The sequence below is a fragment of the Cydia strobilella genome, chromosome 2 (genome assembly GCF_947568885.1).
Source record: "Cydia strobilella chromosome 2, ilCydStro3.1, whole genome shotgun sequence".
In the NCBI taxonomy this organism is placed as follows: domain Eukaryota; kingdom Metazoa; phylum Arthropoda; class Insecta; order Lepidoptera; family Tortricidae; genus Cydia; species Cydia strobilella.
Window position 1 is genome coordinate 19,148,068 of NC_086042.1, and position 24,228 is coordinate 19,172,295.

Below are 24,228 nucleotides of genomic sequence, written 5' to 3' on the forward strand. Positions count from 1 at the left end.
TATATATGTCGGCGGCAGATAGTAAAATCGGGCATATCGAGATATTCCTAGGCATATCATGAAACGCCGCCCTTTCACGATCTGACTAAGAATAACCCAGGCATATCACGATCTGCCTAATAAAAGAGGCGGCAGATCGATCATACCAATTGCATTCGTTGATATTCCTAGCTTCATACCGGGCGCATCGTAAAATAACATGAAACGCCGGCATTTCGTGATCTGACTAGCGACAACTAGCCATACCTATCGTGCAATCTTCAAGGGTTTCAAGTGGAAAGATAAATATCAATTATAAATTAGAATTATATTGTATTAAGCGACTATATTTTACGGTTTTACAACAAAAAAAAATGGAAAAACAGCTAAATCACATATGATGCCGTAGATAAACTAACAATTAAACTCGATCAGCTGATGCTTTTCCGCCATTTTGCCGCAAACCAAATTGCGAAATCGCCGTGAAGGGGTGATATTCCTAGGCATATCATGAAACGCCGCCATTTAATGATCTGACTAAGATTAACCCAGGCATATCACGATATGCTTTACAAAAGATGCGGCAGATCAATTGGAGCAATTTATTCGTCGAAATACCTAGCTTCATACAGGGCGCATCGTAAAATAATTGCATTTTTTACCACTGGTGGCGCTGCATTCAATGTGGCGCTGCGTTCGCCATTGTTGCCAGATCGTACCCATTAGTGCAGAGCAAATTTAAAAAATGTAGGTGCATATATACATATATATCATCATTATAACAAAATAGCAGTCAAACATTATTTAGTCAGATATTGACTCAGGAATACTGAGAGCTCTTTACCAAAACTACCAACACTATCCGCGAATATGTCGATCTGCGGGGCACGGATGGACAAGACATTACGAGTAAGAAGCTCTAGTGCCCGAGCCGTGGGCGAGTTAGTGGCGCGGCGGGTGCGCGCGGGGCACCCCGCGAACTGGCGCGCCGGGCGCCGCGCGGGCAGCGCGCTCAGGCCCTGGGGACTGGGACGCCACACCGGAACGAACAGGCCGAGTCCGAGTGTTGTTTATTATTACACCATAGTAGTGCACTAACAACAACAGTTTCCGCCTTAGCCCCAGTGTATCAAGTCCCACCATACCCGAGACGAAAAGCGAGGGATACAGGAGAGGGAATATCCATACTGCCTCTTATACAGGTATCAGGCGAATCATCTTTGGATTCTCTCCACTATTAACTGGTATTTTTCCTCGCTGAAGTCCCACGCTATGGCGCCAAACTCTAACTTACTGCAGACGTAAGCATTGTACAACAATATCATTTTCTCTGATTTTTTAAACTGCGCGGATACCCTCATTATGAACCCGAGCGTTTTCGTAGCGGCTTTATACATCTGTGTTATATGTGTACGAAAGTCCAGCTCCACATCCAGTTTGAGTCCCAAATCGGATATTTCACTGACTCTTCCAAGCGAAACGTCTCGAAGATGGTATGCAGCGTACACTGGTGAACGAGCCCTTCTAAAAGTGGTTTTACACTTAGATGTGTTAAATTGCAAGTTTTTAGCATCACTCCAATCTGCAACAGCCCTCTGGCACAGTCATCCCGTTCACTAATCTGCATGAAGAGCTTGAGATCATCTGCAAATAACAGGCACCTAGAGTTCCTGACGACCTTCGGTAGATCGTTGATAATCAGTAGAAACAGAGTCGGTCCCAACGTGCTGCTATGTCAGATAAACGTCAGTCCATACATTGTGTATGACCATTGGCCGACTATTCGACAGAGGGGAACGCCTGTTAATGGCTACTCCGTTTGGTTATATCCTCCTAGACTGGAAATGACAGCAGAATCAAAGACGTTTGCAGAATGCTCTTGCGTCATTTGCGTACAAGAATCTTATCAATCAATCAATCAATCAATATCATTTATTTGCAAGAATACTTAATTTTAGTTACAGGATGTTATTGTAGTATATTGAACAGTATTCTATCGTGATTAAACGATGCGCAAATTTTATAGTCCCTACATAACAATTAATTATCAGTCTAGCACATATGTTAGACTGAAAATAATTCTATTATTGAATTTAATTTTAATGCATGCAATAACAATTACAATTACGATTAATATATTTCACTTGGACTAATATCATATAATACATCACATTGGTTGATTATAACTACGTTCCATAACATTTATATTGAATTTGATTATTATAAGTATGTAATATTAATTATTCGCATTATTGTGCTCAATATACTCCTTGACACTATAAAAACAATGTTCTAATAGAAAGCTTGTCATTTTCTTCCTTAATTCAGTTGTGTTTAGACTTCTTAAATTGACAGGCATACTGTTGTATAGTAGGATACACATAATATACGCGTTATTTTTGTATATAGCCGTGTTGCATCTTGGCTGATATATTAGATTTTTATCATAGAGTAACTTATACTAGAGCGGTACTGTCATAGTAAATTTTATAACCCCAGTAAATTCACTGCCATCTGTCGACACACTTTAAAACTAAAAATGAAGATTTATAAAAATACGATAGAATGTATTTAAATATAGATAAATGATTTTTTTTATTTGCATTAATTATTTTTATGATTTTGACCCATGTTCTTTCACTGATATGCGTTAAAATTGTTAAATAACAAACGAAACCGTCAACGCCATCTATACGACTGTACGCCAAAACTAGTAGCGCCCTCTGAACGAAAATCAAATTTTCTTGATTTTCGAGGCACGTTTTTTCCTTAGACTGTATCCATCTATTACGGAGTTATATCTATCTTTGATCTTATATACAAACTGGATGTTGCGTGCCGAACTATGAGTTGAAGCCAGGTTCATTCACCTTTGCTCCTATGATCTATCTCTTTTCGACACTGTGATGTATTGCTAGGTTATTTATAAAAAAACCTTATTTTTATAGAAATACGAATTATCCGGCATCAACTAATTAATTTACTTTAAGCTAATTTCCACAGAAATTTATATTTTTCTTATAAAACTTTCTGCAATCAAATTTACTTAGTTTTCTTTGTATTATACAAAGAAAGGACCCAATCAAAATCCTCATTTCACCGGTATGCACCTCCTGCGTACTATGGCAACACTAATAATAAAAAAATATGGCCGATATGTCAGAATCACGTCAGAATTGTCAGAAGTCATTCACCAATTTAGAGGATTTTTTTCGTGAAATAATAGTTTTTCGTCGATTTACTTGGGTTATGCGCTATGTAAAGCATTGTAGGAGTAATGAGGGCTAACGCGTATGAATTCGCCGCTAGGGGCGCTAGTGTAGATGGTGGTCTTTTCCATAGTTCGAAATGTCAATTGTCACTTCAATGACTGACAGCTGTTCTTTAGTCTTTTGGACCACCACATGAATCTAGTATAACTGGATCGGTCATGAGGAGTGGGGGAAAATGACCGAACGGGATAGTCTTATGTATCTTTCAGTAGGAGTAGCAGAGAAAGCGCTGTTATTGTTTGTCCTTGTCATAGTTTCACTTTTCCACCGCTGCCACAACCGAGGTTGTGGCAAACAAATAAGTACGTGACATGTCATGTTTGTTCGTTGCTTGTTTAATTATCGTTGTTTTGTATGAAATTGTGCTTTCTCTTATGAAATATAGTAATGGTTAGCGTTTTGAATGCTTGAACTTTGATAAAATACTGGTGAATTGTTCTGTAATCGGCTGTAATAGTCGCTCTGAGCAAAAATATGAGATCATAACCTTTCACACGTAAGTACGGTATTTTACACCTTCCTCTTAATGCAATATGTGAGAATAACATCGTAAAATTACGTTACACTCAAAGCAATGTAGAATCAAACGATTTCAATAAAAATATCACAATTATTTACGCAAAATAACAAAACATTATTTGTAAAATTATCCGCCCAAATTACGTAGGTAGGTAAGAGTCTGAGGTCAGCCATTTTTAAACTTCTTCTTAATTTAGCTGCATAACAATAATGTTAGGGATACCAGATGAAAATATCATAATTTTATGGGTAATTTTGACCTCGAAGTTTTTTCGTACTTCTAATTCCAAAAAATAAATAAACAAATGTTGTGAAGATTAAATGTGGTGTACATTAATTGGTGTGATTGCGATTTGTGATTTCTTTAAATTAAAACCCATAATATATTTTATTTTACGTTTTATTTACTAAACATGTTTAGTTTTTAACCACCTGCGCGAATTATAGGAGGTATTTCATTGTTTATACGCCTAAAAAGAACGGCCCATTGACATTTTATTTAACAATTTTTTAATACCGTCAAACAAGCTAACTTTGCCTCCAGGGTAATCGCCCCAACGTGATATCAAATATTGGGGTAATTTTTACCAATATGGTATCCCCACGTTTATGACGTCATCTATGTCTATCCCTTACGGGCGCACGCGTATAGCTGGTCTATGTAATGCTAGGTCTATGGACCACCATCAACAGAGGCGCCAACTGGTGACCAAAAAAACGATAGCCCTCGACACCCTAAAGAGAGAGAGAAAAGAGAGAAGAGATGCAAGATCGGCGTGACGTAATTCAAGGTCATTTTTTCTGGCTTCAAAGGAATGTTCGGCACGCAATATCCAGTTTGTATATAATATAAGATTTTTGTTTGCCATTTGTTTGCCTATAGCGAGCGATAGAGAGGCAGATAACGACGTTCGATTTTTCAGTTTTCTGTAGGTTCGTAAGTTCGTAAGCGCTCAGAAAATCGCAAAACCTAATCTTCACGTTCTTCACACATCTTACTTCAAGAAAAGCATAAAAGACAAAACTGAAAACCGAAAAAAGTTAAATATCACGAATATATAGTGGGTCAAACCAATTTGTCAGTCAGTAACAACCAAGAAAATCATACTCATCCCTTTCTTTTGGACGCTAGTACTAGTGTAAGACAAAGATAGTATGATTCTCTCTGTCTATGTTTGAAATGAGGCAGTCCTTTGACAAACTTTAGGTAACTATAGTTGGTCAAGCAAACGTTTACAGTAGAAAAAGGCGCGAAATTCAATTTTTTATGGGACGATATCCCTCTGCGCCTACATTTTTTTAATTTGCCGCCTTTTTCTACTGACAAGATTTGCTTGACCAACTATAGTACAAAATTAAATATTATTAAATAACATTAAGTGCAGATACGAAACGCAATTATGGTATATTTATATTATCTGTGGTTTGTCAAGTCAACTGTCACGTCACGTCAATTCATTCGATTCGATGGGTGAGTGGCGTATTAGAGTGCGCGGTCAGGGCGCCCGCGGAGCCCGAGTTTCATGCAGTGAGTGAGAGGAGCAGCGGACCTGCCATGTGTCAACCCCAAAAGCCTTAACTACCTCTTCCGCTACCAACTAAACCTCAGCACTCGCATGGTAAGTGCATTAAACACCTTTTATTGACGTTCCCTCGAAAGTGCCCTAACAGGTATTCTTAGAAAATTACGAGTAATATTAATATTGTCATATTAACGTTCGTGCAAAATTGGTCTGACAAGTAATAAACTACCTTGTTGGCTGTATATTTATTCATACAACTCAGAGAAACGCTGATGCCTTAAAGTGGTGTTATACTTATTGGATTCAAATAAGCAGTTTTGTTTTCAATAACACTCCATCCTTCGCCTAAGTGGGAATTGCATCTGTCATTGTGTCACAACTTGCACAGTTGTTGCTTGTGCACGTCCCATTGTGGTTTTGTTATATTATTATATTTATTGAGTTGTCTGTGTATTATACAAGCACCAACACTATTTGGTTTCTTAAGACTGTCTGCAGACCACTGTCTGGGTGCATTGTTACTACTTATTATTATGCAAACAATTCAACATTTGTTAACACTTCAACATTGTTATCTATAAACTTCCTTCTTTATTGGTAATCTCATGGTTTATTTTTATTTATGACTCAACAATGGTAGTTTAGATGTATTTAATTATTTAGTTGTTTTCATATGGTATCGCTGTACTGGCTTGCACACATATCTCTTTTGGACCAACCATGTTATGAAAATTGTGTGATTTGGGACCACAACTCGGGCAGTAGAATTGTATCACTTAAATTTGTGTCCCTGTTTCTACACGTATAATAATAGTTTGGACCCCTTGATCGGTACCCAACACATCAAACTAGATGTAAGAGAGTATCAAATCTCAGAAAAACAAAACATTTTTTTATGTTGTTGAAATTGCTAAATTTATTTTCTTAAGAAATAAAAGTATGAAAACGGATTATATCGTGTATATTAAATTTATAATTCAACAACATTCCCCAAGCCGGCTGGTCCCCGAGGGGAAAATGACCAATACCCCCTAACCCTGAAAAAAGAAAATCAAGCAAAACAAAAAACCAGTAAAGACAACTTTCTACACGTGTGTACATTAAACACCAGAACACTTCGAACTCCTGAAATTCTAAACGAGCTAGAACTAGCATTATCAAACATAAAATGGGACATTATGGGCCTTAGTGAAGTTAGATGATTAGGAGAAAATATAGAGGATCATGGCAGCTTCCTTATGTAGTATAAAGGAGTAACACCGGGCCAATATGGCACAGGATTTTTAGTAAAACCAGAACTGAAACCCTACATAGAGGAATTTATTAAAGCGCAGCAGGAGGTTGCTGGACTACAATAACAAAAGAAAGGGATAAATGGAAAGAGTTAGGGGAGGCCTTTGCCTACAAAAGGCATACAGATGGAAATTAGATATATATATACATATATGTTAACAAATTGTACTTACAAAACACTTGTCTGAAATAAAGGCTATTATTATTATTTATTTATTTATTGATTAAAAAAATTACACAGCATTACAGTAGGTACTAATGCACTGCGAAATTTAGGACAGAAAGTAATACATACAAACAAGGTACAGTATACAATCTGGGACTAGGTATGACAATTTTTTTTTTACACAAATTCAAAGAAACGAGGTATATAAACAAAATAAAACAATATACAAAGAAATATTAATAACTAACTGAGGACGGACGGTCATCCATTGCCTCACAAAGGTTTTTGCATTCCTCACAAATTAGCCTCCAACTACCGGCAAAAACGTCACAGTCCGGAGCCGACTTGAGAAGTGCGTTGATGTAGTGCAAAGCGCGAAGCCGTGGTGATTGCCTGTACGCCGCAGTGCGCGCTTTAGGTGCAGCAAGTAAGTCGCGATGACGATGTCTAAAATTGAACTTTGCCTGAGACAGAGAAGGGACGCGGAGGCGCAACAGCTGCGAGACCAGCTGAGGGCGGTCTGTGTCCCCACGCAATATTCTGCACGCCCCGGTCATGAGTGCATAATTACGCCTCACTTCCAGGGAGTTAAAACCCAGAGTTCCAAGCAAATATTTTGTCGGGTAAAGGAAGGGATAGTACCCATAGATTTTTTTAAATACCTCATGGGGATTCCACACTCTGGACTCTGCCTCCAGTTTACTCCTAACTAAAGCGGTAAAGACAATCTTGATGACAAACAAATAATACATCTATGAACACCTTTCACCGGACAATCCGGACGTTTTTAGGGTTCCGTACCCAAAGGGTAAAAACGGGACCCTATTACTAAGACTCCGCTGTCTGTCTGTCCGTTTGTCACCAGGCACCAATGATGCAGGCTCATGAACCGTGATAGCTAAACAGTTAAAATTTTCACAGATGATGTATTTCTGATGCTGTATAACAATAAATACTAAAAAGTATGGAACCCTCGGTGCGCGAGTCCGACTCGCACTTGCCCGGTTTCTTTAATATATGACATCTATTACAGTTTATAATATTATACATCTAATTGTATATAAATTCAATATCTATCTAATTCATATATGAATTCAATATACACGATATAATCCGTTTTCATAGTTTTATTTCATGAGTAACTATCGTGGTAACTGAAGACAAAATTTTAATTTCTTAAATCATACATAATCAAAAACACTAAATCGGTTTAAAAAAATAAATAATCAGTTCATCTCTGTTTGGGAGCTATGAGGCAATAGACCAATGCACAGATTCACATTTTAAATCTAAAATCCATCCTCTTATATTTGTTTTTAAGTATTGAAGCAAAATGTACTTGATAGACAGGAAGAGTATTGGATAGTGTAGGTATTATATGGGAAATTGTATAAAATGTTTATAGGTAAAGAGGTTAGCGCTTAAGGAACGAATATCAGCCTACCAGTATTATGAAGTGCTTAAAAAGCCATTTTTTTTAATATTTTCTTCTTATTTAATATCTGCATTCAGTCGCAAGACTATAATCAGATTGGTTCAGGCTCAGATCTAATATAATAATAATATAATAAAAATATTTATTTCCAGTTAATGTTACAACAATAGGATAATTTTTTACAGCAAAGGTTTAAAATTTAGATGTTAAAGCCTAAGATTAACGGTGGTCTCCACACTAGGCAAAGCCTGTATCGTGGTTACCAGTTTAAAGATATGTACTTAAATATATCAATTTTGACTTTTTTTTTTTTTACATATATTGCCAATTACACTATGTATCTATTTATTTACATTACGTGAGCAAAAAGGTGCACAAGTTAATAGCAGGTAGGTATTTTAAAGTTTCATCTAAATGTAAATACAAAGGTTAGTGTGTGTGTGTGCATGTATGTGTGTGTAAGTGAATAATGTGTGTGTGTGTGTGTGCGCACGCATTAAATCATAGCAAGCAAATATAGCCCTACGAGTGAATTTGTTCTCTTGGGATCAGATACCAACCGAAGCCACTATCTACTACTATTACCTTACAACTTTTAAAATTTCTTCACATTCGTCATAACTCCAGGATACCAGAAGAGCCTGGATTTTCATTTTGGCTTGACTTAACCGACAATCTTTAATATTACAGGTTTTGAGTAATTTGTTGTATATGTGTGGAAACAGAAATGCTTTAAACCGTTTAGCAAAGGCAGATTTAACGCGCGGTTTCGGGACTTGGAATATTCTTTTCTGTGACATATTTGTCAGGTTAGATGAATGATTAGTATCTCTGTGCATGAGCATGGTAACACGTAAAATGAATAATTTTCTCACTGTCAAAACTTGAGCTTCACTATAAAGAGCATGTGTAGGATATCGTCGGGGTCTACGTAAGGAAACCTTAAGAACCGCCCTTTGAGCTCTTTCCAAGTCTATTAAAGTGGACTTAGCACAGCCACCCCACGCAAGAATGCAATAATCTAAAATAGATTGACACAGTGCCAGATATACCATTTTAAGTGTTTGTCCGTCTGTAGCGGCTCTTAGTAATTTCATTGTATAAATGAGTTTCCGAACCCTACCCGCTGTTATCGCGATGTGCTTTTTAAAATTAAGTTTCTCGTCTATTTCTATCCCTAAGTATCTTAAGGAGTTAGCTTTGTTAATGCTGTCACAGAGGCATGAGCAGGGTGAAGGGGCATAAACGTCACAATTTATAGCATGGATCTTAAGGTTGGCCATTGATGGAGGGGGGCTTGAAGACGCAGATTTATGGAAGCACAAGAATTTGGTCTTGTCTGGATTCAGAGTCAAAATATTTTGATCCAGCCACTGGGACAGCTTTTGGAGACCTAGCGTTGATACGTCTTTCACCTGATCCCAAGAGTGGCCATGAAAGACTATAGCAGTGTCATCTGCGTAGCAAAAGACTTCACTATTTGGAAGATCGAGAGACAAAACATCATTTATATATGCGATGAACAGCGTTGGGCCGAAGATGCTACCCTGGGGAACCCCATATGATACAGGCATTGGCTCACTGACTAGGCTACCGATTTTAACGCGCTGGTCTATATCTATATAAGCCCTTTATCCTGAACTCAGATTTTTCTTCCTTTCTTAGGTAGTTTTTTTTCTATTTTTGTTATAATATGTCTCTAAGTTCAGTGTCCTCCTGGCAAAGGCCTCCTCTAACTCCTTCCATTGCTTTCTATCATTCACTACTCTTCTCCAATTGGACCAGCTGTCAGTTTGAGTCGTCTTCCCACCTCTTGTACTGTCTTCCTCTATTCCTTTTACCATCTCTAGGATACCAACTGCTACATGTGTTACTATCTTACTCCATTTTTCATGTCTGTTCCTTAGCATATGCCCAGTCCACCTCCATTTCAGTTGATCTATCTTTGAGAGTACATCTGTTATGCCCGTTTTTGCTCTTAAGGTTGTATTTCTGTGTCTGTCTTGTCGTTTGATTCCCATTCCTCTCCATTGCTCTTTGACAATGCTCGAGCTTTTCTCTATGATGTTTTGAGAGTGACCAAGTTTCGCAGCCATAGGTGAGGCAGGGCAAAATGCAGGTGTTAAAAACTTTCTTTTTGGTGCTATTACTGAGGTCAGTGCATTTCATCACCTGACCAGTACTTCTTCCAACTACTGGCTATCCGTCTTTTAATTTCCTTGGTTGTCATATCTTTATGGGAGATTATACCATAAAGGGCCATTGCCCTACTTTCCCTTAAATATCCAGCACCTATCTATCTATCTAGCCCTTTTATTCTGAGCTAGAGTATGTCCCGTAGCTCAGTGTGCCGCTTGGCAAAGGCCTCCTCTAGCTTTTTCCATTGAGGTCTGTCGTGGGCCACTCTTCTCCAGTTCGGACCCGCTGTGAGTTTGAGTTCATCCTCCCATCTTGTTCGAGGTCTCCTCTGGCCCCGTGTACAACCTCTTGGATACCAATCCGTTACTATTTTGCTCCATTTTTCCCGCCTACCTCTCAACATGTGGCCAGTCCATCTCCACTTCTGCTGATCTATTTTAGTGAGTATGTCGGTCACTTTTGTTTTTTGTCTCAGGTCTTCATTTCTCACTTTGTCTAGTCTGCGTGTTCCCGTCATACTTCTTTCCATTGACCTCCGGCAGTACTTAAGCCTGTCTCGGTGCTCTTTGTTGAGTGCCCATGTCTCACATCCGTATGTAATGCAGGGTAAGATACATGTGTTAAATACTTTTCTTTTTATGGTAATGCTGAGATTAGTGGACTTCATGACTTCCTTCATAGACCAATATTTTTTCCATCCATTGGTAATTCTTGTATTTATTTCTTTCTAGTGAGGTCTACCGGAGATATCAGTTGGCCAAGGTATGTGTACTCTTCTACATAATCTAGTAAGGTCGTAATTATTTTAATTTCTTTTTTTTATTGAATTGGTTATTAATTTAGTTTTTGTGGTGTTCATCGTTAAGCCAACTTTTTTGCTTTCCTTGCATAGTGACTCGATCATATCTTGCAGTTTCTTTGGATCTTCTTCAAATAATACAATGTCATCTGCAAATCTAAGGTGGTTCAGTTTCTTGCCATCTATGTTCAGACCCATGTGACTCCAATCTAGTTTGCGGAAAATGTTTTCAAGGACTGCAGAAAATAACTTGGGGGACATTGGGTCTCCTTGTCTTACGCCTCTTTTTACTCTAAACTCTGGGCCAATTTTTTCCAGTTGAACTCTTGCTTTGCTGTTTTTATATATAGTTTTGATGACGTTAGTATATATCTCCGGAATACCTTGACTTGACAAACTTTCCTCCATGGCTTCATGGCTTATTGTTGTTTATTATTCAAAAACATTGTAATTACAGCGTTCGCCAATACATTACAATCTTAATACTAACCAATATTACTTAACCTAATACATTAATTAATACATCGATTCAAATATTCGTTTACATTGTTCTATAAGCTGTGACCACTTGGATGCGAACACGTCAATGTGCGGTGCCACATTAACACTCTCAGCGCCACGTGGGCCGCCGGCGGCCCACAAATTTTCGAGTACAGTAGGCCACTATGATTTTTGAATAACTTTATCAGCGGGCCACGTCGTCCGCCGGCGGCCCACAAGCATACGAGTGCAGCAGGCCACTATATTTTTTTAAAGATTTTTCGGGCAGGCGACGAGGTACGCCGGCGGCCCACAAAAGTTCCAGTGCCGCAGGCCACTATGATTTCTCATCAGTTTTAATTTGCTTTATCAGCAGGCCATGTGGGCGGCCAGCGGGCCAAAGTGTAAACTTTACCGGCAGGCCACGTGGTACGCAATGATCCCACAAAAATTGAATTACCATCCTTTCATCTTGCGACTCCTCTTCTCGTATAATGCAGATGCAGAATAGGCACACGCGTGGTACGGCGTCAATAATAGGTAACTTTCCTTCTTTTTTGAAATAATGCAATTCTATTTGTGTCATTTGAGGGAACACCCAAATATTCTGAAAAATGTTTTTCCGATTTTTATAACCACGATTTTCATAATCCCGATTTTTTGTAGGTCCGAAATAACAAAATTACGATTTTAAAAAACACGATGGAATAAAATTACGAATGTGCTACTTCCGAAAACTTAAAATCCGATTGTCATTTGACCGAAAGCTTAAAGTTCCGATTTTACACTTTTCCGAAAATATTTTTTTCCGAATTCTTAAATTTCGAAAAATCATTGTCCGATCGGAAATAAAATAATTCGGTATTCAGAAATTCGGACTTTTGTAAGGTTGGAAAAATTTAATCCGTGATATTCAAATGAAGACTCACATTTTAGTAATGGTTACAGGTCGTGCCTGTCGTGCCGCATCGATTTTCGGTGGTTAAATTCGGCATAAAATATTTTTGGCATAAAAATTCGGCATAAATAAATTCGGCAGAACTGCGACCCTCAAGATAACGAACTGTTGCTAGAAAAGTGGGTTACGTTAGGTTAGAACTATGACCTCCAAGAAAAAGAATTGTTGCCAGAAAAGTGGGTTAGGTTAGAACTGCGACCCTCAAGAAAACGAACTGTGCCAGGAAAGTGGGTTAGGTTAGAACTGCGACCCTCAAGAAAACGAACTTAAACAATATATTCGGAATATCGTTATTCGGAAATTTAAAAATTGGGATATTTAAAATAGGAATCACGTGAATCACGTCAATTCGGAATTATAAAATTCGGAATAAAATTCAGAATACGTGATTTTTAAAATCGGAAATGTTAAATTCGGCGTTTGTCACTGTCGGAATTGCTATAATCGGCATTATGTAGTTCGGAATATAAAATTTCGGAATAATGGCAATTCGGAATTCGTGATTAATAAAATCCGAATTCTTATAATCGGAATTATGTGGTTCGGACTTTGCAAAATTCGGCTTTTCGGAAATATAAATCTTCGTGATTTTAATCATTCGTAATTACGGCAGTCGGAATTTTGATGGGTCGAACATTTAAAAATCGGAATGTTGAAATTCGACATTCTGAAATTCGGAATAATATTTTTCGAAATCATGTAGTGTATCCGTCATTTAAAGCTCAACCAGATATTTCATTTGTTTTCATTTAACAAAATCGACGGTCTCTTTAATGGCGTTGCCCTAAGTTTTGTGTTATCAAGGTGCCAATATATTACGAATTTACAATGCCCAGGTTAGACGTGGGTAAATACCTACTAGAATCAAATTTGAGTTCATAAAAATAAAACTAAGAACGTGCGAAGACATTTGTATTTTTTCAAAAAAATCAATTTAATGACAACATCAATTAATGAATAGATTAATTCTGGTCTATAAAAAATTTCAATAGGTACTACAAGTAATTAAGGAAATTTAGTCTAAAAACAAAAGGGGTGATCAACCCTCCCCAGTTTCCCCTATGTGTGTGTGTGCACTGGCTTTACATGCTACGAGCTGGGGTGGGGAATACAATTTTTTTTTTCTATAAACTGTGCATACGAGTATATCCACGCGGATTTACAGTGTTGGTTTACGCACGTGTCCGTCCAGTCGCGTGAAAATTTTTTGAATGCCGGGTTCAAAAAAATTGGCCAATAGAAATTTTGGCCTGCTGTGTTAAAACTTTGACTTGTCAAGGAAAATGTATTAGGATTATGAATTTCTGCTTTTGGTACGCCGGCGACCCACATGGCCTGCGGGTAAAGTTGTTAAAAAATCATACTGGTCTGCTACAACAGAATCAATGTGGGCCGCCGGCGGCCTACTTGGCCTGCCGGTAAAGTTACTAAATATCACAGCGGCCTTCAGGACTCGATTTTTTTGGGGCGGCCGGCAACCCACATGGCCTGCCATAAAAACAAAATCGTTTGTTCTATGGCGCTGAGTGTTAAGCACAGAGTTGAGCAGCGTGAGTGCGGTGTGTAGCGGCGCTTGGCGCAGCAGCCCGCTGCGCGCGGGCGGCGCTGCCAGCAGCCGCACGCTGCGCAGTCGCCCGCGCGCATCAGGTGCATACAGTCTTACCACCTCACGCACCAGATCTACACAATCCACCCTATTATGAATGACGCCTAGGGCGAGCTTCGCTACTTATGCTATTGAATGCCTTATTGTAGTCTATGAATGCCATGTATAGAATTTTGTTGTATTCATTATATTTCTCCACTACCTGTTTTACTGTGTGGATGTGGTCTAATGTTGAAAAATGTTTCCTGAAGCCAGCTTGTTCGATTGGTTGGTTTTCATCAAGTCTTTTAGTTATTCGATCCAGTATGACCTTCGAGAAGATTTTATACAAGTTGGACATCAGACTTATAGGCCTGTAGTTACCTATGTCTTCCTTTGAGCCTTTCTTATGCAATAGGATGATGTGTGATGTTTCCCATTGTTTGGGTATCCATTGGCTAGTTATTATTCTATTGAATAGTTTTGTGCCAGGCGACATAGTCCGGCTTAAGTAATGGGATGGTCAGTGGATTTGGGTGCATGGTCAGGCGATCCTTGGAGATATCCATATAGCGTTTTGCCTCTTCAAGGACAGTTTGCATTTCTAAGTATTCGTGGATTTCACTATTGCGAGTGAACCAAGGTGCAGCGTACAAATTCAATTCAATTATTTAATTCGAATCATTTTGATCCATATAGTGTTAGTAAGTACAACAAAACTTAAAATGAATTAAGGTTAGTGACATACAATTACAATTCACAAAACACACACATAAATTATAAAATAAAATACAATAACAAATAGAATAAAATCTAGGAATCTAGATGCACCATTTCTCATAATCTGTTGCGGCCACATGTAGACTGTTCCAGTGTTTGAGTAATGGTGCATCTATCTTACCTGCCAACGTTTTCAGGATACTATTGTTACTGCCACACAGTCTCCGCATAAGTGACGCCGATCTGTTGCGTATAATCGCAAAAAAGTCGTCCGTGTGCGCCTCCTCGAACATTCCGGACGCACTACAGTGACGTGGCAGTCCCATCAGCATCCTGAAAACGTTATTGTACTGTATTCGTAGAGCATTGTACGCTCGCTGCGTATAGCTGGCCCACAGGCTGCAGATATAAAAAGATTGGCAGAATGCCTTAAACAGTGTCTTTTTCACGTCTTTATTACACCTAGCAAACCTGCGCGCTAGCATATTTCCGCGCACGGCCAATGCTCTACGCTCCCTCTCTATGTCGAGGTCATCCTTGAGGTCCTCGGTAACCCAGTGACCAAGGTATTTGAACGTTTTAGTGACCTTGAGAAGTTCCCCTCCCAAGGTCACAGGGGGTACTGTTTTGTAAGATTTTCTTCCTGCTTTGAAACAAAACCCTTAAAATATTATTTTGGGCTCTTTGAAGGCAGAGGATGTTTGCATGCAAAAAGCCAAATGAGAGAGTTTTAGTTAGCAACGGCTTTGGTAAGCAAAGCCTTACGAAATACCCCTTCCAAAACCCTCGAAAGGGATACCGAACCGGTCCCTGCACTATGGCTATGAACTTCACCTGACAAAATATTACCTCTTCACACAAAATATCTCCATCAACTAAGTTCATAATAAGTCTAATTAATAAATAAATAAATTTATCAATATTACGGGACCATTTACACGTGTCCCAGAAATCATCCCGTAAGGGTGTAAAAAGGGGGAAAGGGGGTGGAATAATTTCTTAGAAAAATACTATAATACTTTTATCATTTAACTATTCGGAAGAAACAAAGAATGTTTATGCATTTTGAATAGGGGGTAATCAATAATAAAACCGGCCAAGTGCGATGCATTTCTCTTTCTATCTCTTATATAGGGTCATTGTCCACGTTTCACTTCCATAAAGATCCAGATGTACACCTTAATCAGTAGCTTCTTGCTTCTACATGACAAACGGGATTTCAATAGTTGTTTCTTCAATTTATTTGTCTTATGATAATTTTATTACAAGTCTAAAGCTGCCTAGTCACCATTAGGTACAGCTCCAACTGCAGTTAATCCTAACCTAACACAGGAAAGTCTTCTAAGAATCTCAATGAAATAATTAGTTTCATTCGCATTAGGCTCAAGGCTGGTTATGAAGATCACGTAACACATCGAACGGTGTAAATCAGTCGGTCACGGCGGCACTTTCGACGGCGATATGTTATGTTTAGGAACCTACTCTTATTTCATAATTCGCCTTAGTTAATTTTACTGCTTTTGAATCATGAACGTCCTTCTACTCCTCTGACCTCTAAAGGCAGATAATAATCATTAAAAAACCTCGCTTTATAGGATGATTCCGTGAATTAATGAAGTGATGATTAAACCTGCGTGACGGTACCCAATCATTTAAATGTGTTATACACGACTGAGATAAAGGTGAAGGCGCCGAGTTTAAAGCGGAAACTTCGCACAGGTACAGGAGACTATAATTGATGATTGATTGGAATGAAGTTTTTTTCTTTCATAAACCACGACGGCGGCAAACAAGTAAACGGCGCGAATGATCGCATCGGATCCATATAACGCTCACCCTATATCCTATCGCGCGCGAAATTATGTTCTCTTTTTAGATTCTACTTAAAGTGTAATCTACAATCTAGACTTGGCTATAAAACTTCAATTAGTCACTGCCTTCTAGATCTTTTTTTTTAAATTATTTTACAGGACCTTTATACTGTTGTACATATCGGCCCTATTAAGTCCGCTTCTTATAATTTCAGAACAACTATAATCTATTTATTAAGCCTAACTTAAGCCAATCTATACACCGTTTGTGCCGTGTCCGATGTTGGGTTACCAAGAATATGTATAAATGCACCGATCTAGATCTTTGGTGCGCCGTGCGGCGCGTTTCAGTGCCAGCACAGAATAACTAATAGTACTGGTCATAGTAGGTACATACGTCGCGACCGCGACCTCAACTATGTATGTAATTAATACCTAATACCTCCAATACTAGTTTGACTGTTATTATATATTTGTACAGCTATTATTGTAAAAAGTATAAACCACGATGGTCAACGTAGACGGCGGTAACGGGACCCCGCCTTTCATTTTCAATTGGCAATAAACACGCGATTACTCATCCACATAAACTTAACATAACTATCAATCAATCAATCATAATTTATTATTGAGTTAGTAGCTGTTGCCCACGACTTTAATTGTTTAATAACACGACGTGAATTAATTTCCCGAAACACACTTTCAGCCCCTTTTTAACCCTATTACTCGTAGGGACTGAATTTTCTAAAAACCAAAAAAAAATCGTATTTTCTAATATTTTATGTTCCTACTAATTTCAAGTCCCTGCTCAAATCGTTTCCGTTACAAAATTTCAACCCCTTTTTAAATTAACCCTATTAGGGAATTATTTTTCAAAAACGCTGAAATTACTTTTTTCGTATTTTATGAAAATGTCTTATTACGAAGTTTCAAGTTCCTAACTTAATATACAACTTGATACCCATACAAATTTTCATCCTCTTATTCATTCATTCTTTTCATTTTCATCTCCCTTTAGGGGATGGATTACCAAAACGCCGAAATTACTTTTTTTTTGTAAATATTCCTTTTTACGAAGTTTTAAGTTCCTAGTTCAAAATAAAACTTGTTCCCCGTACAAACGTTCATCCCCTTTTTAACCACCTTAGGGGTTGAATTTCCAAACACGCTGAACTAACTTTTTTTTTTTTTTTCATTTATAAAAAAATACCTTTTTACGAAGTTTCAAGGTCCTAGCTTAAAATAAAACCTTAACGCCATACAATACAATCGTTCAACCCCTATTTTAATCCCCTAAGGGGTTGAATTTTTCAAAATCGCTTCTTATCTCTTGTACACTTTATAAATGCAACCTAGTGTGCATAATCCACCTTTCTAGCTTTTGTAGTTTCGGCTCTGCGTTAAGGAATCAGTCAGTCAGGACACACGCATATATGTACATGTATTCTGATGCGCATTTTCTCGGCTAGTACAATCATACCTACACGTTGTATACGGCAGTCTACCATATACGAATGGGAAATACCCTGCAATCTAGCGATAACCTTATCACGTCTACATCTCTTTCATCTAAAATTCCCGTTATTAACATTCGTACTTACAAATATGCGTAAATGTTTTTTGATATTCATGGGTTTCCCAGTGATGTCGGTTTGTTGACGCACATTAAATAGCCCGAACTTCGTAGCTTCGCATAGTCTCACATTCGTGGTTCCCTTACAACTGTCAAATGCATTGGTGAATCCAACACTCTCGCGCTCCGCATTTGTAAATGAATATCTGGAAGCCTTTAACATTCTTGCAAACCTTCACACGAAATACGAATCTTCGGACGATTATGAGTGGCCCGAGTAAACGTAAAACAGCATCGCTTAATCAAATAGTCACAATTATGCACTAAGAGAGCAAAGTTAGTTTTTGCTGCGAGTGCTGATTTGCCCGTGGAAGCGAAAGACACTACGAGTATAATAGAGTCCCCTTGTTCAAGCTGCCGAGATGGAAAATACAGGAAAAATAACACTACGAAACTCCGGGGCACCATCGAAAGGGATATACCCTCGTCACGTGCGTGGGCATGGAGTCCTTTGTCGATTGTCGATAACAGCCCTCAGGGACACGTCACCGACCCATTATCAAATTTACAGTGAAAATATGATAAGGCTATGTAAAATATGAATAAATTACTGTTTTTCGCCTTATTAATTTTGATATGATAACATAAATAGCACCGATTTTACATAATTAGGAAATACTTAAAATTTAAAATAGTTTTTGCAATATTTTGACGAAGCATCGGATGATTATATGCAAGTAGGGCGCGACGGCAGCAGCGGGCTCACGGAGCTTTGGTATTTGATTTATCAGTTGCATATCTGTTATAATTATCACCCGCATATTAAAGTTATTTAGGCAGAGGTCAGATCCACTCCATTATTTACAGGCCCTTAGGGCTTAACCGTGGTAACTCAGGTTTAACCGGTTAACCCTGGGTTAGTGGGATGGTGCAAGTGGCGCATAGGCCCACTAGTGGCGCTTAGTGTATTATATAATAGACATCAGACACGCAATTGAGTTGGTAAGAGATTTGATTATTCTAGCTTGGCGGGATATTCAGCAAGGCGATTCACAAGAAAAACTCTTGGCAGTAGCTGCTGGATCAGTTATAAATTGTAAATTCTGATTAGGTACATATTGGTAGTTGTTACGAGCTTATGAGCCTGTATCACGCGCTCTGTGCTGCGCCGACGGATGAATATAAATTCGTTTATGAGTACTATGGTTGCTAAACCGGTGACTTACCATCTGCCTTCTTCCGCGGCACGTCATGCGGCGTCAGCACGCGTTACCCAACCCAATGCTGAGGTGCCGCGATATGCGCATTCTCCCTTACGCAAGCATTGTAACGCCTCGCCATTGAGCTCGAGTTGCGACGTCCCTTTAAAATACTACATTAATTTACACTTTTATCATAGTGCAAATTGTCTATGCGTGGTCTATTGCCTTAATTTGGCTAACTCTGCGGCCTCTGAGAGGCAGGGAAACTGCTGCGCAATTGCAATGGTGGTATTAGTATTACCACTGCACACCTAAGGCCACTTGTACATTACACAGAGTAACGCGTCTTACTTCTACTTAGCGCCGAGCGACGCTCTCCTCCTTCGAGCTCAGAAATCTAGGTTTTTAATAACCATTAAATATTGACACCTCTTCCCCCATCATCTTTTGCAAGGCAATTTAACTGACGGTAGGTATTATTAAGGCTTCTGTAGAGATCAGTTCGATGTACCTACCAGCGTTTAACTCAAGGACATATCATTGATAAGATAATAGGAAAACCCCCGATCTCGCGAAACTTTCGCTACTAAGACTGTGCGTCCTGTCGTACAACTAGGTAGGTACAGTCGAGTTCATAAATATGTGTACATTTCTTCACCTTAATCCATTGCAATAAGGTGAAAAAGTGTATACATATTTATGAACTCGACTGTACTAGGTATTATAGGTACTGTAAACTCGTACATTTATATTTGATTTTTGTATACGTGTGTTCCGTAGCCGAAATGGCAAAAACTCTTATTATAGGTATAGTTTTGTCACGTCCGTCTGTCTGTCTCTATGTCACAGTAATTTTATTCTTATACTATGTATTAGATTTAATATGAATAATTGACATGTTGTAGGTACGAGTATGTAGATGTAATTCGCATGCCGGTACTTATATTCGTATTTAATTCCAAACAAACCAAACATTGTAAAATATATGTGTGATGGTACGGAACCCTCGTGGCGCTATTCGGACTTTTTATAAATATCGGCCATAAGTATAGAATCTCGTACAGTCGTAGTCGCGCAACACTCCATCTCTTGCGCAATTCGCCAGCGCGCAGCGACCACGTGTAGCATTCTACGTAAGGAATTATAACTATAGTTTATTTATGGAGATAAATGAGTCAACATTGTTTCCGGTAGGTACTTACTGCAATCTTTTCATTTTACCGAAAATAAGCACCGCGCAAACAGATCCCTGATGCTTATCAATGTTGCTAACCGTTTGTAACTAGCAATTACATTAGACAATTAGACAGTCACTCGCAAATAATCTAAGCTCAGACATCAACCATATACAAGGTGGCTAAAAAATAAGTGCATTCCCGTTGCCAGGGAGGTTTTGAGATTATACTGAGCAACTTTTACTATGGGACCAACCCAGAAATCGCGAAATTAAAATTTGGCTATTTCATATTACATTTTGGCTGGTCCATTTTCTATGGGAGGGTAAATATTTTTTTCGCGATTTCGTGGTTGGTCCCATAGTAAAAGTTGCTCAGTATAATCCCAAAACCTCCCTGGCAACGGGAATGCACTTATTTTTAGCCACCCTGTAACATGACTACATAATTCGATTAAAGAGCATCTAATAAGCACGACTGTTTGCATTTATTGCGTGATCGAGGTGTGTGTAAAAGGTGCAAATAAAGGTGATTGCAAGATCTGATTTGTCAGTCAAGCCCTGATATGCGTCCTTAGTTATCGCGCGGCGCGAGTAGCAACGGGCTCTAGGCAATTAGCAGCGCGGAGGCCGCCGGCGGGTCCGGTGTCGAGTGTGCCGACACACGATCCGAGGCCGATCTGAGGCCGTGCCGCCGTATCAATATCCAGTCCAGTGCACTCCGACTCCGTACTGATTACGGCAAATTGTTATCCCTAAAATAACCACTATTTTCTCACACCTAAAAGTCATCCTCACCTTTGTTCAAGAAGCATCTTGTGAGAGTCCTGGAAGTTTTCTTGCTTATTAGTTTGATTTTATATGGATCAATACTAAAGAGATTTAAGATCTACTGATTCGAGGCCATATATTGAGTCACAATTAGTTTACAACAAAACTAACGGCATTCTACGTATCGTGATATGAGAATATATTTTCAACAAAAAATACGGCAGTGTGGCTCGACAGGCACATACAAGTGAGGTGCGTCATCGTCCGTACTCGCGCTGTTCTCCGGCCGCAGTTTACGAGGATATATTAAAATATATCCCAGAATATATATTCTACATTTATTTCTATGACAATTAACTGTTCAAGTCAACCTTAGAAAATGCGCCCATGAGTTATTGCGACTAACTTACTTACTTACATGTGTTGTGTTCATGTGCATTATTTACTTCGGAGTTGTTACATGTACTTATGGTGTTTATTTCAGGTGTGCCGGTGTCCCCGCGCCCCCACTCGCGCCCCTGGAGTGCACCATGGGCGTGCTGGGCGCGCTGGGCGTGCGACGCGCGCCCGCCGCCGCGCTGCTGGCGCTGGCCGCGCTGCTGCTCCTGCTGCTGGCGCGCCTGCCGCCGGGCGCGCCCGCACGCCGCCCCCCGCCCGCACCGCAGCCCGCCGCGCCGCCCCATTTCAACCGCACCGCCGTGCCCGTACACGTACACTCGACTCCCAACTCTACTGCGCACCAATCGCCGGCTTCCGAAGCGCAACCGCCTCAACCTCCGCCCAATAAAACTGAGCTCGTGAAAGGCAAAAAGGCATCCGCCGAAAAGGAGAAGAAACCCCAAACCGAGGGCCCGCTCCCGCCGGGCGCGGTGCTAACCCGCGATCTGTACGTAGCGGGGCACACGCGGCCGCACCCCGAGCTGTGCCCCGCGCTGGGCGCGCGGCTGAGGCTCGTGATCTTGGTGTCGTCCGCCCCGTCGCACGCGGCGGCGCGCGAGGCGGTGCGGCTCACGTGGGGGCACGCTTCGCAGCGCACCGACGTGGCGCTGGGATTCGTGCTGGGCGCATCGCCGCCGCAGTACCACGCGGCCCTGGACCGGGAGGACGCGCTTTACGGCGACATCATCGAGGGCCGCTCCGTCGACAGCTACTCGAACCTGACGCTTAAGACGCTGTCGATGCTCGAATGGGTCGACACGTATTGCCCGCGCGCGCCGCGGCTGCTCAAGACGGACGACGACATGTTCATTAACGTGAACAAGCTGTTGCTGTTCGCGGAAGCGCCCGGACGACGGAACGCCACCAATACCGTGTGGGGCAAAGTAGCACGGCGCTCGCGACCGGCCCGGGCGCCGCGCTCCAAGTATTTCGTACCGCCGGCGCAGTACCCGGGCAGCGTGTTCCCGGACTTCGCTACGGGTCCCGCGTACTTAGTGACGGCGGACGCGGTGCCGCGGCTGCTGCGCGCGGCGCCGGCGGCGCGCTACCTGCGGCTGGAGGACGTGTTCGTGACGGGCGTGCTGGCCTCGCGGCTCGGCGTGCGCCGCGTGCACGCTCCAGAGTTCTACAACAAGAAGGTGGCGCCGCACCCGTGCGCCGTGCAGCGCGGCGTCGCTATCCACATGGTGCGCTACCACGAGCAGTTCGACCTGTGGCGCAAGCTGCTCGACGGCAAGACCAAGTGCGCCAGCTAGCCCCCACGCCGACCCTGAATCGAACTAAACCGAAGTCAACTTCGTCAGATAGTCGAGCACCCGTCTAGTTGCCAATGTGAAGAAAGTAAACAAATAAGTCGAACTAATTTATATTTTTTTATTTTTCTTTTTTACAAAGTGTCCGATGCGTGTGGGCGCCGGCGCCAGACGCGGCGCGTCGACGCACCTTGACGCGCCGCGCCCGCGCGCTTACTTATGTCAGTGTTAGTGTAAGTAGCTAATGTACTTAGATATACGTATTTAAAAGTAAGCTTTATGGACGTATTAATATGTATAAGATTGAATGTTGTATTTTGTCGAATTTTATTCCAATTCTAATTTTAGACTGACCTGTTGTTAGGAATCTCGTTTTATGTGGGAAGGAAAGGGAGGGGAGGAAGGGAAGGAATTGATGAACCGGGAATACTCAGCGTTGTGATCGCGATCGGAGATCTGCCATGTTGTGTTGTGATTGTGATGTCTCCGCCATCGGCTGCTATATTTTCTGAATAGTTTATGCCGCGACGGCGGTGCGCCCGAACCGCCAGGTGTACATAGTCACGTTACATATTAAACGTATACTGTCACAGTTGGCATTTTATTTCATTACATCCTGTAGGTAATTAGCTTAAAAAGAAGAAATAAAATAGACTTAATAACAATGCATATATGATAGTGCCATGGTGCCACAGAGATTTTCATGCATTCATTATACTTTCCTAGTCCAATATTAAGTTTAGAAGTTATAAATAGCAAATTACACGGCACATTAGTATGGTATATGAAGCATGGGTTAATTAATGCAGGGCCAATTTTTATTGGCGCAAAAGGTTAATGTGAAGTTTTGTGGCGTTATTCGATAACGTAAAGTTAAAATTACAATGCACCTACAGATACAGGTTTGTTAATATAGGCCGTAAGCTTATCGTTTTGAATATAATATAGGGAGGTTATGATATAGATGTAGATAAAATACCTTTACAGTACATCTGGTGCTCCATTACGACCCCCTGTGCTATAATAAGCACATAACGTAACTACGTCGAAGATTTAAAGGGCCATATGTACTGTAAAACGTACTATTAGGCCAAGCAACGAGAAGGTATAGAGGGAAATGCTTGGAACACAATTTTTG

At 40.3% G+C, this 24,228-nt stretch overlaps 1 protein-coding gene across 1 annotated transcript; it reads left to right on the forward strand.

Moving 5' to 3' along the window:
• The first annotated feature begins 5,205 nt into the window (after positions 1-5,205).
• Positions 5,206-23,682, forward strand: LOC134753100 (beta-1,3-galactosyltransferase 5-like). Its single transcript, XM_063688867.1, has 2 exons — positions 5,206-5,389; positions 21,884-23,682. The coding sequence occupies exon 2, from the start codon at positions 21,930-21,932 to the stop codon at positions 23,091-23,093; it is 1,164 nt and encodes a 387-aa protein (XP_063544937.1). The 5' UTR covers positions 5,206-5,389; positions 21,884-21,929; the 3' UTR covers positions 23,094-23,682.
• The last annotated feature ends 546 nt before the right edge of the window (positions 23,683-24,228 follow it).